The sequence below is a fragment of the Malaclemys terrapin genome, chromosome 3, assembly GCF_027887155.1.
Source record: "Malaclemys terrapin pileata isolate rMalTer1 chromosome 3, rMalTer1.hap1, whole genome shotgun sequence".
Taxonomy (NCBI): domain Eukaryota; kingdom Metazoa; phylum Chordata; order Testudines; family Emydidae; genus Malaclemys; species Malaclemys terrapin.
The window spans coordinates 76,442,330-76,465,447 of NC_071507.1; the positions used below are offsets into that span (position 1 = coordinate 76,442,330).

The 23,118-nt window shown below is 39.0% G+C and overlaps 1 protein-coding gene across 2 annotated transcripts in view; it reads left to right on the forward strand.

The window, feature by feature from the left end:
* Positions 1-23,118, forward strand: part of LYST (lysosomal trafficking regulator) — a 154,227-nt gene that overhangs the window by 49,163 nt on the left and 81,946 nt on the right. Inside the window, exons 6-17 of one of the 2 annotated variants that reach the window (XM_054022597.1) lie at positions 1,698-2,733; positions 3,402-3,563; positions 4,840-4,996; positions 7,195-7,421; positions 10,064-10,130; positions 11,570-11,679; positions 12,620-13,040; positions 14,833-14,977; positions 18,045-18,218; positions 19,473-19,630; positions 19,874-20,064; positions 21,906-22,151. In XM_054022597.1, coding sequence (XP_053878572.1) covers positions 1,698-2,733; positions 3,402-3,563; positions 4,840-4,996; positions 7,195-7,421; positions 10,064-10,130; positions 11,570-11,679; positions 12,620-13,040; positions 14,833-14,977; positions 18,045-18,218; positions 19,473-19,630; positions 19,874-20,064; positions 21,906-22,151 — 3,094 coding nt within the window. The remainder of the gene's footprint in view (positions 1-1,697; positions 2,734-3,401; positions 3,564-4,839; positions 4,997-7,194; positions 7,422-10,063; positions 10,131-11,569; positions 11,680-12,619; positions 13,041-14,832; positions 14,978-18,044; positions 18,219-19,472; positions 19,631-19,873; positions 20,065-21,905; positions 22,152-23,118) is intronic. The other variant, XM_054022598.1, reaches the window with a different exon arrangement.

Genomic DNA, 23,118 nt, shown 5'->3' on the forward strand with positions numbered 1-23,118 from the left:
AAAAAAAAAATCTCAGCACTTGCAAAACACAAAGTATAAAGGGAAGATTCTACAGAGAGAATTTTACCTTTAAAAAAGTATGGTATGTGCTAAAAGTACAAACAAGGGTATATTCTTCCCTTCCTGCAAGGGACTGTGGTCTAGGTGGCCCAATTGCAACCCTGAAAATTTCAAGTGAATTCAATCTATCATGTGAAATGACTGTTATAAAGACAGACTGCTCTGGATGTATAATAGAACCAAACTTATAACATGTCGAGAAAACGGATAGTGGCAAAATCTAGCTATTCTGGTTAGTATAGAAATGCAAACGCCTGTTAGAAAACAAAATCTTTATGAAAATTGAAAGATTGAGAAGGGAAAAGTGAAGACTAGAGTCAATAAGTTATCTAAGACAACCCATGTATGGCTCGGTAAAAAACGGGCAGTGGAAATAACATGAGTATTCAAGTTAGCAGTGTGACTTTTGGAACACATTGCTCAATTGCAGTAAAGGGCATAGGTTTCATCAAATGATTACTATAATCAAAAAGACAAATTATTGTGCAGGTTAAAATGAGAACAGCTGGCGTGCTGCGTCCATTTTATGGGCACTTCACCTTTGTAAGGATGTACATATTTTGGAAATGGTTTAGATAAATGAGATTATAAATGTCTCGAACTCTATAGCCTACTTCCACAACTAAATATTCTTGGTTCAGGGACGGGGAGAGGGGAAGAAGCTATAGGTTGATGTTACAGAAATATATAAATACCTAAAAGGGTTACAGAGACTTTGGGTTAGGATTTGTATGAACTAATAACTTTTATTGTGCGGGTGAATAGATACTCCTAGAAATTAAAATAAGTAGAGTTTGGGTTAATACATGAAAGGGTGCTTTTTTTTCAGTGTGTAATCAGTAATATTTTGTGTACACTATGACATTATTTTAAAACATCGGACTCAAAAACCTGCTTGTAAAATATTTCAGATAAAATGAAAAGTGCATTTGTTTGTGGACCTGCAACATATTCAAACAAATATTTTTACTAACTATAGTTACATAATGTTCCAAAATTGTTATATTCAAAGGGAATTTGTACTTTCCAGTGAGTAACAGAAGTAAGAGGGACAACGACCTATTTCAAAATTGTTCGTCATTTAACATGTTCAATAATTCTAAATGATTATTTCTTTTTTTTAAAAAGAGCATCAGAGGCTCAGGCACAAGTCTAGCATAAAAGCCGGTGTCAAACCTTCTGCAGCATACTTAACTGTAGGGGTTAATTAAAACACTCTTGTGGCCCTAAACAGCATGTCCTTCCAATCCACATGAAGTGAATTATAGTAGTCTGCCATTATGCATTCCGTATTTGAGAAGCAAGATTGTGTGGCTTCTCTCCCACTATTGAATGGATTATCCTTATTCACGACTCTAGAGTAATGCAAAAGATGTCCTCCATAGATTCTTGCCAATGAGCCCCAATAGAAACGTAAATGGAAAAGTGTTGGGGTTAAGATAAACTTTGACCCCAATCTAATTTTATGTATAACCCTGGTATGTAATACTTGGGTATATATTTTACTGTAAAGATAACTTCCTTCTTGAATCCTAGTAAAGTGTGTTCTATTAGTGTCTCTGGGACAAAGAATCTAAAAAGCTCTTTTTATGCCCAGCTTATATAATAGTGAAGTTTCTGTGTGCTTTCTCCCATAGGATAATACAAAATCTGTTCTTAAGTTGTAATGGCGTGAATCAAATGACAGAACTGAATTACTTAGATTCTGTAAGAAGTCACTCTCTGAAAGTAATTGAAACTCTGATATTCTGCCTTGGAGATCAGCAGAAAGACCAAGCAATGCCAGAACTAGAGGCTATGGATAATGAACAAAAGGAGTCCATTTTAGATTTAGTGACTTCCTTTCATAGCCAGCAGATGATTTCTGATGTTCCTCAAAGCCTGAGCAAGTTTTATGCAGACCTCAGAGAAGCTTATCCAAAGAAGAAAAAGGGTGTCAATCAAGATGTTCATGTCAATTTGATAAATTTATTTCTCTGTGTGGCTTTTTTGTGTGTAAGTAAAGAAGAAGAGTGTGATCGGGATTCAGCTAATGATTCTGAAGACACATCAGGCTATGATAGCACAGCTAGTGAGCCTTTGAGTCACAAGCTACCATGTTTGCCACTAGAGAGCCTTACTTTACCGTCCCCAGAACATATCCACAGGGCAGCAGACGTTTGGTCTATGTGTCGTTGGATCTATTTGTGTAGTTCAGTTTTCCAGAGACAGTTCCATAGGCTTGGTGGTTTTGAAGTTTGTCATAGATTAATAATCATGATAATCCAGAAACTTGCCAAAAATAAAGAAAAGGAGCAAGAGAAAAAGGAGAGAACTTTAAGTGAAAATAATAAATGTTTAAATGGCAGCCCTCCTAATGAACCTGTTTTCAAAGAAGATTCATATTACTCGACTCTGAACAAACAGTTGACACAATCAGAGCTTAATAGTCTTGATGAAAATCCTGATGCTAGTGGACAATTGGTATCTGAATGTATCTCCTGTGACCATTCTTTGAAAGTGGAACAAATTTCAGTTGCTATGGTTGATGAGCTTGAGGAACTAAAGAAGTCTGTAAAGCAAGAGAATGAGTGGTCACTTCAGAGTATAAGACTCTTGGAAGCTTTGCTGACTATTTGTCTACACAGCACAAATAGTACCCAACAGAAAGCGGAAGTGGAGTTGCTTCACCAGGTAAATATATAATTTACATAAAGTTCTTAAAGATTATATGTACAATACTGTCTTGCCAGTAACTCAGAGAAAACTTATTTTAGAAGTGGGCAAAGGGTAGTACTCCTTATTTTCTTCTAATACAGTACCATTTTATTTTTTTTCTTGATTGTGGTTTAGGGATGAGGGTGAAAGTCAAAGAACTAGACACCAGGTCGATCTGACTTTTGATTTGTGGACTTGGACAGCTTTCTTAACCTTTTCATCTAATTTTCCTAATCAGTAAAATGTGGAATGGTGTGAGCCTTCTGGACATGTTAAAGGGGCATGGAAGAAATAAGTGTTATTTTAAAAACTTGATTGCATTAGCTTTGTACTGTTAATTGGGAAGTAACCAGTTGCCTAAATTTCAGCGGCATGAAGATTTTGATTTACTGGATGACAGATAGTAACAGAGAGATCTTCATACTATTTCAAGTGATTGGGATGGGGCTGAGTATGTAAATGGCAGTGGAATTCAATCCATTTAGATAGGAGATTGGTGGTGGACAGGGGAAGCTAAAAATAAATTAGGATATAGTAATCATTGCATAAATACTGGGACTGAATATAGTATGGATTTTTTGTTTCATTTAGCCAAATACAGAATAACATCAAGCATAATGGATGTTCTTGTTTTCTTCATGTAGAGTGTGTGTCTGGAAGATATATTACTTGAAATGCGGGACCAGCTTGCCCAGTCAAAAGCAATTGAAACTTGCTTGGCAAAACCTCTGTTAGATTCGCTGCTTCGAATTGCGTTGGGAAATTATTCTGCTGATCTGGATCATTCTGAAGAGAAAACAGAGAAGGTATGCAACAGTATAACACTCTGACTAAACACAAGTAATCTGGTTTAAGGAGATTACTTGTATGTGTAATGGTTTGCTGGATCAGGCCTGTATGTGCTATGCATAAATAAGCATGCGTTGTCACATTATCAGAGGGCATGTGCCAGTAGCGTAGCTGGGGGGGAGCAGGGGGAGCGGCCGCTCCCCCACTAAGCACATTCTCCAAAGTGGCGCCTGGGGTGTCCACTCAGTGGGTGCCCCAGTCCCCATCCCACCCAGCTCACCTCCTTCCCTGAGCGCGCCGCCGCGTTCTGCTTCTCCCCCTGGTTCCCAGCGCTTGGGCCGCAAAACAGCACGGCAAGCCTGGGAGGGAGAGGTGAGGAGGGGGAACGTGGCGTGCTGGGGAAGAGGCGGGGCCAGGGCGGGGATTTTGGGAGGGGTCCAATATGTGCACAGGCTTGTTTACAGTTTTTAATGCTTTTAGGGAGTCATTCATGGATGCATGTAAACACCATTGAAGTTAGTGGATGTCTGTTTTATTCGCTGTGTCGATCATAAATGAAAGTGCTTATGCACAAAGGGGAAAAACAAGCAAGCTACATACATCATAGTATTGATTCAAGGAGAATAGCTCTGAAACTTGTTTCAGTTCACTTTTTACTCTACAATGAGGATAAATTGCCCCCCCAAAAAAGGAATTTTCAAGAAAGCTCTTCAGTGTGGGAGGCTGATTGACCCTGATGCTTTTCTCCTAACGCTCACAAGACCCTTTGTGAGGTAGGGAACCATCATCCCCTTCTACAGATGAAGAGATCAAGATACTTGCTCAGGGTCTCGGTCAGTTTGTTAGATTGGAAACGAGATTTTTGTTCTGATTTTTTTTTAATTTAATTTTATTTTTTCCCCCTGTTTTAACTGTTAGTGCTGCCAGAAAGTCAAGTTTAAGAGCATGGGCCCCTTAACAGAATCCTTTTTCCTGTTTGTTTTTAAGATACATTTGATGCATTTTTTTACTCATCCTAAAAAAAGAAAAATCAACCTACATTTTTTGCTTTTAAAAATTACCCTCCACCCCTTTACTTTTTTTTTTTTTCCAATTTAAGTTTTGACTCATGTTTGTAGAGACAGTATTTCCCAATAGATGGTATGGACTGTGCTGTTCCCTCCACTTTCAAGAGCAGAGATAATTCTGATCTGGAAGATTCCCACAACATTTGGGTTTTTGAATGAAAATGAAACAGTTGGTTATAAGTTTCTAAGTTTGTTTTGTTCTTGTTTTTAAATATGGATGTCACAGATCCATCATACTGAAAAGGCATCTGTGTCCCAACCTGAAGACCTTTCTGAAGAAGCTGAAGAATCACAGTGCTGTAGTTTTAAACTCTTTGCTGAAGAGGAAGGCTATGAAGCGGATAGTGAAAGTAATCCTGATGACAGTGAAAGCAAGGATGAAGGTAAATGCAAACTTTGCACAAGCATCAGGCAAAACCATCTTTAACTGTTTTATAGACTAGCTTTTACCATGTGATTTATGTGAAGTACTGGACTTTTTCCCAACATGCAAAAGTGGAATAGATTGCAGAGGCCATAACACATTTTCAGTGTAGGTTATTTTTGAAGTATGAAACAACTTTATTGCAGGGGAGAGTAACAGTTCACATCTATTTTATCCAAATATTATGGGGAAACGTTTTACGCATTGAGTTTTGGCTTCTGTCAGATTGCTCTGAAGTACTGTTGAGTCATTCTCACAGAAGTGTGTTATTGATTGTGGTCTAAAAGCAGTTTCTTCTCCAGATAGGATCATAAGTAAGTAGTGTGTGGGTTTTTTATTTATTTATTTATTATTACTTTATGCTCAATTTTTTTACAAGGTTATCTTCCTTGTAAAATATTTCCTAGTCTGAGCTTAATCTTTGTGTGTGCGTGTGTACATATGCACCCCTCTACCTCCGATATAACGCTGTCATCAGGAGCCAAAAAAATCTTAAATAAATAGGATATCTCCAGTAATTTATTTTATCTCCTACAACTGGAAGGGACCTTGAAAGGTCATAGAGTCCAGCCCCCTGCCTTCACTAGCAGGACCAAATACTGATTTTGCCCCAGATCCCTAAGTGGCCTCCTCAAGGATTGAACTCACAACCTTGGGTTTAGCAGGCCAATGCTCAAACCACTGAGCGAGGTGAAACTGTTATATTGAACTTGCTTTGATCCACTGGAGTGCGCAGCCCCGACCCCCCAGAGCACTGCTTTACCGTGTTATAGCCGAATTCGTGTTATATCTGGGTAGAGGTAGGTAGAGAGGTGTGTGTGTGTGTGTGTGTGTGTGTAAAATACTAATTTTTCTAATAACCTACATATCATTGTTCGTTTTTGTTACAAAAATGATTTTTCAAATTAAGCCTACGATGTAAATATTTGTTTTTGTATAACAATTTGATCTAAAGTATGCATTTAATTATAATTGAGTTGGAGTTGTAATTTCAATAAGGTCTGTCAGTGGTTCTGTGTATATTATAAATCTGTGTGGCAGAAATATTAGGCTAGGGTTGCCAACTTACTAATTGCACAGAACCGAACACCCAAGCCTCACCCCTTCCCCGAGGCCAAGGCCCCACCCCTGCCCCCACTCACTACATTTCCCCCTCCCTCGGTGGCTTGCTCTGCCCCGCCCTCTCTCACTTTCACTGGGCTGGGGGAGGGGGTTGGGGTGCAGGAGGAGGCAAGAGTTCTAACTGGGGGTACAGGTGCCTGGGTGGGGCCAGAAATGAAGGGTTCAGGATGCCAGAGGGGGCTCGGGGCAGGGAGTTGGGGTGCAGGAGGGGGTATGGGCTCTGGTCTGGGGGTGCAGGCTCTGAAGCCGGGGATGAGGGCTTTGGGATGCAAGAGGGGGCTCTGGGTTTGGGGGAGCTCAGGGCTGGGGCATGGGGTTGGGGCTCACTGCTGGGGCACGGGCTTACCTCAGGCGGCTTCCAGTCAGCAGCACAACGGGGCTAAGGCAGGCTCCCTCCCTGTCCTGGCTCCATGCTGTGCCCCCGAAGCAGCCAGCAGATCCGTTTCCTAGGCGGGGAGGCCAGGAGGCTCCACACACTGCTCTCGCCCGCAGGCACTGCCCCCCAGCTCCCATTAGCTGTGGTTCCCGGCCAATGGGAGTGTGGAGCCAGTGCTAGGGGCTTGGGCAGTGGTGTGGAGCCTCGTAGGCCCCCCCACCTAGGAGCTGGATCTGCTGGCCACTTTGGGGGCACAGCGTGGTGCCAGGACAGGTAGGCACTAGCCTGCCTTACACCCACAGCACCGCCGACTGGACTTTTAATGGCTCAGTTGGCAGTGCTGACCAGAGCCACCAGAGTCCCTTTTTGACCGGGCATTCCGGTTGAAAATGAGACACCTGGCAACCTTATAGACATACACTCCTGTATATATTATAAGACTAACTGTATAGTGTACTTTAAATCTGTCTGAATAAGAGGGGAATTCTAGAATTTTTATGGCTTACTGGAAGTACTTGCACAAGATGTCTAATAAATCTATTTGTAATTGTTTGTGTGACAAGTGTCTTTGCTTTAAGTAGTAGTAGTCTTAAAACCAAACCAAACAATAACTAACAAAAAACCCCAAACTATCAACAAAATGTATGTTTTTGTTTCAGGAACAGACACTAAAAGAGAAGCGGGATGCATGGTCCCTTCAAGTTATTCCAGTGACCTAATTGAAAACATCAATCAAGGAGAATTAATATACCCTGAAATCTGTATGCTAGAATTGAACTTGCTCTCAGCCGGCAACCCAAGCCTAGATGTACTTGCCCATGTTTTCCAGAGCTTTTTGAAAGTCATCAGGCAAAAGGAGAAAAATGCCACTTTCCTTATGCAACAGGTAGAAGATGAATGTGATTAACAAAACAGAACTTGTATAGCATGTTAATAGGAAACTGGTGAAAATATTGTCCAAGAGAACCATGAAAATATTCAAGTATATACTCTTGCATACTATCCATTATTTTGTATTGGAATATTTAATATAAACTGAAATGTTTTTATATGACTAAAATTACAAATTAGTGACATGTAGAGGTAAGTTACTAGACAGTATATTTTAAACAATGTACTGAAAGCTGCTTTACCTGTCTGGATTCTGAGGCCTGGTCCCCACTAAGCCCCCACTTCGGACTAATGTACGCGAATTCAGCTACGTTATTAACCTTAGTCCGAACTTACCGCGGGTCCAGACGCGGCAGGGAGACTCCCCCTTCGATGCCGCGTACTCCTCTCGCCGAGCTGGAGTACCGGCGTCGACGGCGAGCACTTCCGGGATCGATCCCGGATCGATCCATCGCATCTTAACCAGACGCGATAAATCGATCCCAGAACATCGATTGCCTGCCGCCGGACCCTCCAGTAAGTGTAGACGTACCCTGAGTTCAGGTTTGCAAAGCCTTGTTATGCCTATGACTGTTTATAGTCACTGTGGGCTGTGGCTGCTTTGCAGCTGATCAGCATATTTTAAAAATGTTACAGCATCAGGCCAGTGTTGTAGTCAATTTGGGCTTAGGATATTAGAGTGACAGGGTGGGTGAGGTAATACTTTTTTTTTAATTGGACCAGTTTCTGTTGGTGAAGGAGATGAGTTTTTGACAGAGCGCTTCTTCAGGTCTGTGTCACTTGAAAGCTTATTTCTCTCAATCATTTGCCTATATGAAAACAGGGAATCTTTAGAATAAAATATTAGATATGCTTTACAGTTGAAATTAGAAGCATTAACTACCCGGGAACCAGTGATCTAGAACTGGCCCAACTGATGCCCTCTGTATCAGGAAACCTTCACTGTCTGCACACTGATTCTTCAAATTATTTTTGCAAACTTACTGTAATGTGTTTGGCTGTCTCTCTCCTCACCCCCACCCCACGCCCTTCATCTCTTCATAATCCTTTCTATACAGGCAAACCTGAGCCAGACAGCCACTGTCTTAAAACAAACACATTTCTAAAGCTACTAAATAACTTTCTATTGGATGGCAGACTCACTTGCTCCATCTCTTATCTACACCCTGTTATTAGTCCTATCTTCTTTTTTGAAAGCCTTTGATTCCCTGGTGAAGTGTCCTAGGGCAATATTCTGGTTGATCATTGGCAGAGACAAGGTGGTTTAGCAGGTCTGATCTAAGAGTCATGAGATTTGTGTATTCTTGGCTTGGCTGCTGATGTGCTGTGTGACAAGGTAACTCATGGCACCTCTCTGTTCTTGTTTCCCCTGCCACACTTTGTCCATCTTATCTATTTAAATGGAAACCATTTTGGGACAGGGGTTGTCTTACTATGTGTTTATGCAGTACCAAGCACAGTTGCAGCTTCTAAGAGCCATAGTAATATAATTAATTATTATAATTACCTCCCATAATACTTTGAGATTCAGTTCCTGTGTTTCAGACAAATTGAGAATAAAGACACAAAATACCTGATTAATCTGATTTAGGATGAGATCTTCTTAACAACTTTTTTTTTTATATGCTTTTGTGACTTTTTGGTACAAATATAAGCAATTCTCTTGATAAATTATAGTCATGTAACTCTTGTGGTAGTTTTACCTGTATGGACTTTACCTGGTATTTTTATGACTAAGTTAATAATCCATCTAGTGGTCTTTTCATATTGTATTGCCTATGATGTTTGAGGCTTTATTATGACATAGAAAAAGTGGAAAATCCTATATTTTAATACAAATTTAATGTATTTAAAATATAAATAACTTCAGGGGATAGGCTTAGAACCCAAATCACCTATGACTCCATGAGGAAAGAAGGTTGTTGATTGTATGTTTATTAATTAGTCACTTTTTAAATAAACCCCGTTCCTGAAGACTCAGAAGCCTCAAGAAAATATATATAATTTGATTTCTTTTTAGAAAGTGACAAGAATACTTTTTCCAAATCTAACACAATGTTGACTTTAGAAAGAAGAAAAGGAATACAAATCTATTGGACTAATCAGTTTAGTGATTATGAACAAAAATTGTTTGAGACTGGATTATGAAGGATGCAATTTTTTTTTACTAGCAGTGAAAGTGAGTTTGCTCTGTTAAAACACTGTTTCACCTTTACTTGACCTGAGAATGTGTAATTTGCTTATATCTGTACAGTAAATTACTGTAGGCCAGTACTTAATCAATTTATGGTGATGCAGAAAAGATGACCTAGGTTCCTGCAATGTAGTCTGTAAGAACAATGAGTTCTCAAGTAGTTGCCAGACTGGCCGTGGCTCAACAATTGATGCTTTAATCACCTTGATCCCAAAGGCTGTCTCATAATCAGAAGCATCTGAACTAGTCAGAATCTTGCAAGCAAATTCAGTAGTTCTTTGATGGAACACATACTAAAAATCACAATTAAATCACTAACAACATTTTATTTGACAAAATCAGTTGTGAATATAGTGGAATACTTAAAACAAATTCTGTTGAGTTTTGCTCTTCAAACTGATGCGAATTGTTCAGATACCTAACTTCAACGTTTTCTCTTGCAGGGAGCTGTAAAAAGTCTTCTGGGAGGATTCCTAAATATCTTGATACAGAAGGACTCCAGTTTTCATGGTGGGTATTAATGTTGTTTACTCTTTTTTTTTGTTTTTTTGTTTTAAGAAATGCTGAAATTAAAATAATGTATATGTTATACAGTTACAAGTATATATGCTCAAACTTTCAGCCCACAACTATTAATGAACATGCAAAACTGACAAGCACATCCATGGGCACATGCAAATATCCACACTTATATGTACAATCCAAGTATGCTTGTATTTTAACTTTTATATACAAAAGTGTTGGGTTTTTTTGGTTCTGGTGGTTTTGCTGGGGGAATGATTGGAGTCTGCATAATGCCAAACAGGTGTACCTGCAGATTTGAAAGGTTTTCTGAACATCTGGACCGAAGAGATTAGTGTTAATTTAGTGTTTCTATTTTGTAGATGACAGTGTAGCTTCTTCAAAAGAAAATGACGTTATTACTTCTATAATAAATTTTAGAATCAATTGGTTTGTTTTTAAATGTTTAAATGTGAAATTAGCATTCACAGAAAGTTTTAGCTTGATATTAGAGGATCAAGTCCTCAAGAGGTACAGCCATGGCAGTGTAAGCCTCCTCATAGTAGGCTATTTATGTAGGGATACCTTTTGAGGTGAGAATATCTCTATACCCAAGCAATCTGTGATTTCTTACCTAAGACTTTCATACGAATTAATTGTGATGTGTGTATTGTGGACCAGCCAACCTTCCTGTATTGCACATAATTGAAGCCAGCGAATAAATGTCTGGTAGCAATGATTTCTGGTTGCTACACACCCAGCCTAGAAGTGATCAAGACACAAATCTGGTAACAGGCAGCTCCCATTTCACTATTTATTTTTTTTTTAATTTATTTATTTTAATTTAAGGAAAAAAGCTTTTTTGCCAGAAGTGCCTATTCTAATTTAGTAACTGAGGTAGATGAAATTATCTGTATTTATTTCGTCTGATTTTTGTCACAGAAATGGTAGAATGATAGGATTTCATCTGATTGTAAGGTTGTGTATAAAAGACTCAAAATTTGGTACCCTCTCTCCTTTTAGGCATTTATATGTGAATAGTTGTTTAATATATTGCACATAAGTAGTAGCCCACTTACCTAGAAACATTTTTCATTGTATAGTGAACTATGGTCCTATTAGATGTATTCTGTTCCTTGCCTTTGCCACAGATTTGCTGTGACATTGGGTAAGATGCTTAACTCCTCTGTTTGGTGTTCCCATTTAGCAACAGGAAATATATGCCCCATATGAGAGCTGTGAGGCTATATTCATTAATATTCTTAACTTGAGATCCATAATGGAGTATGCATTACAAAATATGTTGGTTCTAATGTTTTCAGTCAGTTTATTCTGTCTCATCTTAATGTTGTCCAAAAGCAAGTTATGGCAGCAATATACTGTGATATTGTATATGAAAAATGTTCTTTATTTAGGCAAATGTTGATACCTTTTTATCATCTATGTAGCATGCCAGATAGTGCTGGTAGAGCTTCTGGTGTCTTTGATGAGCTCAAGGACATGTGCAGAAGAGCTAACCCTTCTCTTGAGGATATTTTTAGAGGAAACACCTTGTACCGTAAGTATACTACAGATCAGAAAATTCCTTAATGCAACAAAGAGTGGTGCTGAACAAATTGACTGGCAAATCAATATATGCATTTCTTTTGGGTACTATTAAGGGACCTTGTTATAAATTGTTATAATGTTACTGGTTAGAATGTATATAACTGTGCCATTTACACTGTGTAAACACTAGTTAGTGAATCTATTTTTCTATTTTGCTTGGTACAATAAAATGTGGTGGAAGGAGTAGGAGAGAGATGAGGTATAAATATAAATTAATTTTTTTGATGGAGGGACTTGAGTATTCATTCTTCAAGTGCAAGGAAAGGCTCGGTTTTGGAGTGGGGAGACAGATGGTGAGGGGAGGGATAATATAGAAGGTCCTTCCTGTTGTTTGCATCATGGGCAAAAAGCCTTCCAGTTTCCCAGGAATTACCATTGTTTTGTGAATAGGAAGCACTTTCAAGTTAACTAAAGCAATATTTGAGCCTATTGCTTGTTGTCGCCATTTTGCTGAACTGTAATCTATAGTTTTGTACAGGAAACTTTGAATATCCTTCCATTCATTCTGTTCCATGTTGGAAGAATAACTTCATGGTATAGGCATTTTATTTAAATAGTAACCAACAAAGCAAGAAGACATGGAGGCCGAAATGTTTCTCAAGTTAGACATCCAAAAAAAAAAAATCTCATGCTACTTTTGAAACATTGGCCGTAATCTTCAGAAATGTTGGGAGCCTACAACTTGATTTGAAATTAGTGCTCAGGACCTCTAAATTAGGCTAAGGTATCTTAAGTTGGGCATGCAAAATTGGAGGCCATTTCTGAACATGTGGATCTGAGTTTAAATGAAGAGGTTTCTTTCTATGTAAGCTGTATATTACGCATTAGCATTGGCTATATAGATTTAACACAATTTGATTCTGGTTATTTTTCTGATTTATTTCTCTTAGGAGATACTACTTAAGGGTATCTTGAAGATTGTGGAGATGAATATCTATATGAGTCCATTACAATATCTCTCCTTTCCCTTGCTAAAGAGCCCAAATTTAAATAGTAGTTCTTCACAAAAATCGACTAGTGCACTCAACAGCAAGACCGTAGGACTATTAAAAAGAGCAAAGTTTTCACAAAATAAGAAGGAAGCAGGTGGTGAGAATTTGACTCACCAGCTTCTTTCTTCTTGGCACGTAGCCCCAATCCACCTGCCTTTGGTGGGACAAAACTGTTGGCCGCACATGTCTGAGGGCTTCAGTGTCTCATTGTGGTTTCATGTGGAATGTGTTCAAGAAACAGAAAGTCCCACAGAAAAAGGAAAGAAGAAGAAAAGAAGCAAACCACTAATTATGCGAGAGAGCAGTTTTGATGGCACAGGTAAGTTATAATATTACTGAACTTATAAAGCTGAGGGATTTCAGATATTTCTACTAGACATACACAATAAAAATGCTGAACAGAAAGCTGTAATTCAATATTAGCTGCTCTGTACTGTTAAAGTTAATGTATGGCACCCAAGAGTGAACTTGGCCTTATATTTTTTTGGGACAGATAAGATGTGGTAGAATGATCTCCCACTTCCGGCTTTAACTTGAAAACAGTGAAAATATTTAAGTGTTGAAGTTAAGTTACCCTTAATTGTCCATAAGAGAAGATATTACTGTTTTCAGAAGTATCATAGTAGGTTTGCCCCCACTTTGACTCACTCACTTTCTCAGCACTACTTACTATTGTTCTCATTGAATTAGGAGCCAGAGATAATAAAATACCTATTTGTGCCATCATAGCCATATTAAGGAAATGAAAATATTCTGACTTTCAGTTAGAGGTTCTCTAGAGAAGTCTGCTTCTGTCTCTTGAGTACATTTTGGTCCTTTATTTGAAAAGTTGATGAAGTTGTAGAGTGTTTTGTTTTTAAGTGGGAGCTGATAATGCCGATTATAATTCGGGTTACAAAATCGTTTCAAACCCTTATTCAAGCAAGCAATTTCTCTGAATTAAATGAGACTACATATTTGAGGAAAGGACTGCTGCTGCGAGCAGGACCACCAACCCTGAAACCTTTTGCTTTAATGTGCTTCTACAGCTTTTCAAAAATTTCACCGTCTGGGCAAACATTTAGTCAAACTGTAGTCCGTGAAGGAGGGAAAAATAAGTTTCCCATTCTAAACTTCTAACCAGAAACCCTTTTTACCCAAGGTTACAGTAACAAGGCTGAAATCCAAAACTTAGTATGCCTGCTCCCAGTTGAGGCCTTTGCTTTTGGTGATAAAGGGAAAATATTTTACAAATTCCATACATAGACTATTCTAAGTATTTATTGATGCACGCTAAGGCTCCTGTCCAACAAAGCCCTTAAACTGATTAACTATAAGCATGCAAGCAGTTCTGTTGACTTCAGTGGAACTCATGTGCTTAAGTGCTTTGCTGGGTGAGGGCCTAAAACACAAGTGACTTGTGGCTGTACGCAATTATAGTAGCTGCATGGCTGGCTCTGTGTAAAGATGCTGATTCAAAGAACATGCAGATTTATTGCCTCCAGAGTTTTCTTTTCCCCTTAAGCTAAAGTGGAAAATTTAAATGCATGCCTGTGGAGATACCTTCTACAGCAGTGGTGGGCAACCTGCGGCCCATCAGGGTAATCCGTTGACGGGCTGCAAGACAGTTTGTTTACATTGACCATCCGCAGGCACGGCTACCTGCAGCTCCCAGTGGCTGCGGTTCGCTGTTCCCGGCCAATGGGAGCTGCGGGCCACAGGGACATTCTGGCTGCTGCTTCCCGCAGCTCCCATTGGCCGGGAATGGTGAACTGTGGCCACTGGGAGCTGTGGGTGGCCGTGCCTGCGGATGGTCAGTGTAAACAAACTGTCTCATGTGGCCCGCCAGCGGATTACCCTGATGGGCCGCAAGTTGCCCACCACTGCTTTAGAGAGTGCTTTACATCAACTTTAATGTAAGATAGACCTAACCAAGGAAGACCTAAGGCTCCAACGATGAAACTACAACATAGTGCTTATACTAGTCAATTCACTTTTAAAGAAGTTTCTTATGATATATAACCTGCTTTTTTGCACGTTGTGGACTGTAAACAGATGTTGTTGTAGTCATGGTCTAGTTAGTTAAAAATGCTATATATGCTGTTTTATTTAATATCTATTTATTTTCCTAGAAGAAAGCAAATCTGTACGAATGGAGTACCTTAACTTGGGGGACAAACTTATTGAAGACGGCTGCATTCATATAATTTCATTGGGTTCCAAAGCATTGATGATGCAAGTCTGGGCAGATTTGAACACTGGAGCCTTCATATTTCGGTACTGTATATTTCTGTTAGCCCAAAAGTAGGAAGAATTGTAAATTCCATAATGTATGACATCTTGTGCGAGCTGACCTGGAGTAGTAGCATGGAGTCAGCCCCAGGATAGAAGACAAAGCTATGTATATGTTTGGCTTGTAGATTATTGCTTACTTAGAACAGGAAGATCATTGACATCATGCCATAAATTTATGGCACGGTGCTTTACAAACCTAAAGAAACCTTCCCTGTGTACAGGCTTTGGCTCCAGCCTTTCATCTTTTTCCAGGTAGGCATGATCCTATGCCTGTGCAGAGCAAGTTGTAAGAGATGTAAGACAAATAAGAGCTAATAAAGGACAGCAGCTGAGGGATGAAGGAATTAAGAAGGAAGGAGGGAAGTTGCTTGGATAGGTGGATGAAGGATTGATGCATAAGAATAGGGAGGCTGTTCCAAGTATAGGAGGCAGCATGACAGAGGAAGAGAGGCAGTAAGGTGAGATGCGTATCAAAATGGAATGGAAGAATGTTGTCTTTCCTGGGGAGATGGAAATGGTGAGTGCTGAATTGTTCTAACCTTGGATCCAATCCTCAACTTTAGGATATGCTGATAGTTACAGTCCTCCTGGTCAGGCCAACTTTGGGTCTAACTTAAAATTCTTATCTGCTGGTTGGTGTCCATCATAATGTGTAAATTTGTGGACATCAACCAGCAGACTGGAGTTTTTAATGGAGTTACAACTAACTGCAACTTTCAGAGTAACAGCCGTGTTAGTCTGTATCCGCAAAAAGAAGAACAGGAGTACTTGTGGCACCTTAGAGACTAACAAATTTATTAGAGCATAAGCTTTCGTGGACTACAGCCCACTTCTTCGGATGCATATCTTATGCATCCGAAGAAGTGGGCTGTAGTCCACGAAAGCTTATGCTCTAATAAATTTGTTAGTCTCTAAGGTGCCACAAGTACTCCTGTTCTTCTTTTTAACTAACTGCAACGTGGCCCTAACCTGTCTCCCCTTTTTGGCTCTAGCAGCAGCTAATAAACAAACATGATGTTGTTTTTTGTTTGTTTTTTTTTTATACCTTGGACCCTGAGACTGACACCTACTATAGGCACCCAAATAAATAATCCTCTTTTCTCTTTAAAAGGCATTGTTATCTGGTTAGAAGATTGGACTGGGAATTGGGAAATCTGGCTTCTGTTCCTGGTTCTGGTATAGATTTTCTGCAAAACCTTGGGCTAGTTGCTTATCCTTATTTCACAGATGAGCTTAATTCTTACCTACCTCAGAGATATTGTGGGGCTAAACTGGCTAATGTTTGAGGTTCTTGGATTTGTTCTGATTTGAGCACCCAAATGTTGAATCTTTCATCTAAATTTGAAAATTGAACTTCCCATGACTGGGTTACCTGCTAATGCAGGGTGGTTCCTGGAGGTGTGACTGTTTCTGCTGTCTTTGTTCATTCATAGGAAACAAAAGTATTTGTTTCCTGTGCCATGTTTTTCAGACTTTTGGCTTTGTAAAAATGTAAATGCATTTTTAGTTATGACAATTTCACACAGCCTTAGATAGACAGAAGCAGTGGGTGTTGATGGTGGGGTTGCCCTCAAACTTTCTAAAGAATGAGGTAGCTTTTAAAGGGGCCTCTTCATAGAAATGATTTGCTAGAAAGGTATTTGCATCTCTGAAAACATAAGTAAAATGTTATGCCAATACGACTAAATTTTACAGGCTACCACTAACGTTTAAGAATTGAGGTGTTGCTGTTAGTCTCTCTCTGTTTATACTACATCTGTGGTGGAGTCTCCTTTTATATTTCTGTTGCTGGTACTGTAACAAACTAACTTCATTTAAGCTGCCCTGATGATAAATATTTGCTCAGGTTTTATTTGTATGATCTTTCTTTTCTGTTGCAAAAATGTTGCAACTAATTCTGTATGCATTGCATCTTTTAAAATGAATTTAATGAAGATTTCAGCATTCAGTCAGTTCTTTGTAAGATACAATTTTCAGAAATTGTAATTGATTTAGGCTGTCCACTACCCTGAGCATTGTCTCCTGGCAAAACTTTAAAGTCATGAACAGTTGAAACAATGCATTAGTCAGCGTCACTCATTTTTAACAATCATATCTGCTATTTTTTTTCAAATTGCTTATATTCCATGGGTGAAAAACCCATGATCTGATTTAATACTTAGCATTTGTATATGGTTTTAATCTTCTAAGCTGTTCACAAACATAATTTTACACCCCCCTAAAGATTTGACTTCTAGAACAGGTTGTATCCAAGTGTTTCATTAACTTTTTTTAATGTAGTACCCTCACAACACCCCAGTGAAGTAAAGGAGTATTATTCTTATTTTATATCTAGGGAAATTCAGGCAGAGAGAATGTAAGTGACTTTCCCCAGGCTACAATGTCAAGAGTTCCTGACTCATACTTGGGTGCTCAGCCCAAAAGATCACAGCTCTCTATATTTAGAATGTCTATAATTAATAGAATCATAGAATATTAAGGTTGGAAGAGACCTCAGGAGGTCATCTAGTCCAACCCCCTGCTCAAAGCAGGACCAACACCAACTAAATCATCCCAGCCAGGGCTTTGTCAAGCTGGGTCTTAAAAACCTCTAAGGATGGAGATTCCACCACCTCCCTAGGTAACCCATTCCAGTGCTTCACCACCCTCCTAGTGAAATAGTGTTTCCTAATATCCAACCTAGACCTCCCCCACTGCAACTTGAGACCATTGCTTCTTGTTGTATCATCTGCCACCACCGAGAACAGCCTAGCTCCAGCCTCTTTGGACCCCCCCCTTCTGGTAGCTGACAGCAGCCTTCAAATCCCCCCTCACTCTTCTCTTCTGCAGACTAAATAAGCCCAGTTCCCTCAGCCGCTCCTCGTAAGTCATGTACCCCAGCCCCCTAATCATATTCGTTGCCCTCCGCTGGACTCTCTTTAAATGAAAGTTAAAAAGTATTTTAGAATAAAATTGATCTTAGACGCAGTTAGAAATGCAGTTTTAGAAATATAAATAAAAGTAGATATCCATAACTCTTTACCTGTTTCTTCCTTTGCTATTTTTGTAGTATGTGTATGGATCCAAATGATGAAATGAAAGCTGGCCTGCTAGCACAGGCTGAATCACCAGAGAACATTTTCCTTATAGGCAAGTGGCAGCATTTGGCAATAACATACTTGCAACAGCCAGAAGGCAAGAAGAATATCCACGGAGAACTGTCGCTATGGGTCTCTGGTCAGAGGTAAAGTACACTTCAGAAAATTCACACTGTAACTAAATCTTTAAGAAGCCAGCTAGTGGAAACAGACTAATTCCTTAAGGTTTTGCTGGTGAAGAGAGAGGTCACTGAGCCAGGGTTCATAGAGGGGACAGTATTGAGACTCAATTCTTGGGGTGAGAAAAGAGGGACATTTTGCATAGTGAGTTCTCATCTGCTTTCAGAATCCATATTCAGCCTCAGGCCCATGCCCCATACATGACCAATTACCCTCACTGTGATTTTTGTACTGGTTCCCTTCCTCCTCCTCCTCCTCCTCCAGTCAGGAACCAGTAGAGTAGGCAGGACACTACAGGAATTCATACTGGGGTCAGAAAGGGTACCTGCATGGAGCTAGTAGCCAGCAACATTTCCAGGTGCAAGCTGGTAACAAACACAAAGAAGGCAGTTGATCTGTGAAAGAGAAAGAGGAATGGTTTGTGGTTTTGGTGCCTGGCTGAGAAGGAAGGCATGTTATGGGAGGGTTGGGAGGAGGGGACACTAATTTTTTGAGAATGGGTTGGAGAGGGAGGAGGAGAAGGAAGGCATTGAATGTCTGAGAACTATCTTCTGCTCTTAAAGTGTAGATCCTGGAGGATGTGTAGATTCTGTGTTTGAAGTATTAATCTGTGGTCGGTATGCTGCCTTCTAAAATATATGATCTACTAAAAAGAATTGTGAATTCCTTCCTTTCTAAAATAATTTTTTTAATCTGTTCAGCAGGCAAGTGACTTGGGAAATCTTCGTTCTGGTGTAACAATATTAAAATTGTTCTACCAGTTGCACAGTATTGTTTAGAATTACAAATCCAATTTCAGATTAACTAGTTAGTTGTCAGTGTTTGCATTAGTGAGAGAGGTTTTTTGGCAAGGGCGTGGAGTTAATTCTATGCACCTCATATTCTGCTGTGTTCCTCAAGCCATAACAGCAATTTGCTAATAGTTGACAAAGAAGTGAAACTAATAGTCTCTAGGTTCACTATCTAAACTGAGAGAAATGCAAACAATAAGTAGTATAAATAGTTAAATGCATTATAAATATATTCTTAAAGCTTTTGTAGTAATTTAAGAGGCTATGTTTAATTTTATATCTTGACTGTATCCTTTAATATTAAAAATGAACACGATCCTGAAAAGTTAATCAAATTTACTGTACTTTGAATATTTTAGATGGAAATTCTGATAAGTTTTTCAAGAACTTTGCAATATTTAAACTTTTGCTTTTTTATTTATATTTTAGGAAACGTGAGATCAGTTTAGATTACACTCTACCAAGAAAAACAAGTTTATCTGACAGCAATAAAACATTTTGTATGGTTGGTCATTGCATATCATCCCAAGAAGAGCGGCTACAATTGGCTGGGAAATGGGATCTGGGAAATCTGCTTCTCTTTAATGGTATTTATCTATTTAAAGGCAAAAAAAATACATATAACTTTTTCCACTTAACTTACATGTTTTGAATGTAAAGATAGTGTAAATATGAGCTAAATAGAAACTTTTTAACATGCAAACTTACTACAACAAAAAATAAAAGTTCTACTAAATACTAAAGAGATCCCTGAATTGAGTGTTGCTTGCATATGAATTATTGTAAACAGTGTGAAGATAGATAACTAGATTTTTATTTTTCTGTTTTAGGTGCAAAGATTGGTCCAGAGGAAGCATTCTACCTATACGCCTGTGGGCCAGACTTTACCTCTATAATGCCTTGTAAATATGGCAAAACAATGACCGACTACTCCAAATACATAAGTAAAGACATTCTACAGTGTGAACAAATTAAGGAACTCTTCATGAAAAAGAAAGAAGTGGACGTTGGACCTTTAATTGTAAGTTTCTAGTCCAAGTTAAAGCCTGGGTTCTTAAACTCTTAGCAGTGCATTAACAAATCGGGGGGGGGCCTTAAATTGCATTGGCACAGAAATCCTGGTCTGTACAAGAGATTTTATTTGTGGTTCTGTTTATTTTGCGTTCTTTGTTTGAGGCCCTCTGCTCTAAGAATGGGAGTTTCCCTGAGGCCTGATTGACTTCAATGAGAACTCAGTGGAAAGAATTCCCATTGATTTCAATGGATGTTGAATTGGGCACCTTGCTAGCAAGTAGCAGATGACTTTTGCCCCCTCCATTATTCATCAAGATTTTGTCTTCACTTGCTGTTCTGTTAATTGTTAATTGAGTCTGGCTGAACATGAAGCTTACAGGTAAAGGCGTGCACAACGGGAGGACAAGCAGGGGCACAGGCCTCCCCAAAAATCCCGTGTGGCCCTGCAGCCTGGGGAGGGAGGAAGCAGTAGGGCTCCTGGCTGAGCTCCTCCTCTTCTCACCCATACGGCTACTGGTTCTCCTTCCCTGCTGCTGGAGTCCCATTTGTTGCCTCTGCCTCCACCCCGGACTCACCTCAGTGGTTGATCTGCAAAGCAGGCAGCAGGGCTGGGACTCCAGCAGCAGGGAAGGAGAAGTAGCAACTGTAGGGGTGGAGGGAGGAGGAGCATAGCTGGCAGCCAGCAGCCCTGCTGCTTCTTCCCTTCCCCGGGCTGCAGGGACACAGAGTGTCACTGCCTCCTCACTGCTGGGCGTACCTGTCAGAGGCATCCCAAGAAACCTGCTGGAGTGCTGGGCATGGGTGGGGGGGTGTTCACACGAACCTTTCATTTGTGTATGTTTTAGCATGCTCCTCAAAAAGCAGTCAAATTTAAATTCCTGCACACGCTTACAGGTATTAGAAAGACTTATGAATGGGCTGGAGGGGAGAGAAGATGAAAGTGGTGTAGGTGGAATGCCTAATGAACCAGAGTGACACAACTTTTATTATCTCATTTTGCTTTACAGTAAAGGAAGAACTAAAAATTTAAATAGCAAAATGTTCAGAGAAATATAGTTGTCTGTTCATGAGTGAGTTGATTTTTTTAAGACTTGCAGAGAAATTTTTTTTTGTAATTTTTTCAAACGAAAGCATAGCCTGTTTTTTCTTTTCTTTTTTTCTTTTTTTTTTTTTTTTTCCCTAAAAGTATGACATTAACCGCATGCAAGCTTCTTTGGTACTATTTAGCCCTGTCTGGAGTTGAGGGGTGAATTATTTATTTGATGATAGAAGTGAATTTCGCTCTAATTTCATTACCTTTTCACCTCCTCTACTGAGGATTTTGAAGTAGTCTTCTGTGTATTAGACATCATCTTTAAGAATGTTGGTATGTGAGCAGATTAGAAGACCCGAGAACAAAGTTGAAGGTGAAAATTGTGTTATAGCAATCCTTTTTTTACTTGAAAGGAGCACCTGTAGTCTTTACTATGAGGCATTGCTAAAATTTTCCTTTTTTTTTAAAGGAAGTGAAGCTTGTCAATCCCTTCCACCAGCAAATAACCTTTTTTTTTTTTTTTTTTTTTTTAATGTACAATACTCCTAAAAGTTTTTGGGGAAAGGTGGAAGGGAAATCTCAGATCGTGACTGCTTTCAGAAATCTATCTTTCAAATATCTTGACGAAAGCCTGGGAACCACATCGTGTCTCTGCCTCTCAAATGTATATTTAGAAAAATATTTTGAGAGAGGAGTAGAAACAAGTTTATTGAAGCTACTGCTCTGTATTTCCTAGGCCATAAGCTTATTCTGTATTCTTTAAGGCAAAGTAAGAACTGATTAGAAACTGGAACTTTCTTAAATGTATGTTTCAGGAAAGTCTCGCTGTTGTCTATACCACTTGCTGCCCTGCTCAGTACACCATCTATGAACCTGTTATTAGACTGAAAGGTCAAGTGAAAACTGTGCCCTCTCAGAGACCTTTCAGTTCAAAAGAAGTGCAGAGCAATTTATTGGATCCTCATCACCTGAAAATGCTTCAGCCTGTTGAATATAAAACTCTTCAGGGCATACTGCATGAGATTGGAGGAACAGGTGCATTTGTCTTTCTCTTTGCTAGGGTAAGAGTTTTAAAGTTGTCAAATACTTTTTTTTTTTCCCCCTCAGTCTAGCACATCTATTGTGGTTTAAGACTCAGCTCTCTTGTTAGAATTTTGAAATGTAGTATTCTCACTTATTTTTTTAAAATTATGCCTTTGACATTATGGAAAATGTAGCTTGTAACATAACCAACCAACGCAGTGTGGTTACTGTGCATCTTAAAAGAAACAAGAAGCTGTTGTAACAGCTCGTGATTATATCCTGCAAGTTCCTGTGCAAATTAAACTCAAAAATATTGAAAGTATAATATGTGTTAATGTACATTGCATCTGACTTTATGGAGGTACTAGCCTCTTAAATATCAAGATATGGCTTGTGTTTAAAATATTTTGGAGTTTATATAATGAAAACGTAACTTTCGTTTAATCTTTTTATTAACCCGTGCCATTGTTTTATATTCACATATAAATATTTGAATTCATGTGTTGGTTACAAACTGCTGTTCCAAAAAAAATTGTTTTGAAATACAATGGACCTCTTCATAGGAGTTCTATTTTTTTAGCACGAAGACTTTGTGTTTATAGTGCATGTAATTAAAGTATGGGACCAAATTCACCTTTTTTTATGCACTGTGCACATCTGACAAAATGGTACAAATTAGATCTAATAATCTCTGAATGTCTTTAAACCTAAAAGGATGCTATCCTGGGCAGAGGGAGGGGCACAAGCAGTTCATAGGGCTTGCTTACTTTTGGGGTAAACTCTAAATAAATTAAAAATGGCTTAACAAAAAGGTCTGATCAAAACTAAATCCCTTAGAATGATTATCTTAAAAAAAAAAAAATGTAAATGAAACAAATCAAGGTAGATACTGGGGCTAAAGTGGAGTCCTTGTACTTGGAATATCTGGTTTCCCAAAGTTTATTAATGTGATTCCAAGACTCATTTGCACAGTCCATCAAATTATTATCTTATTGATAAGTCATA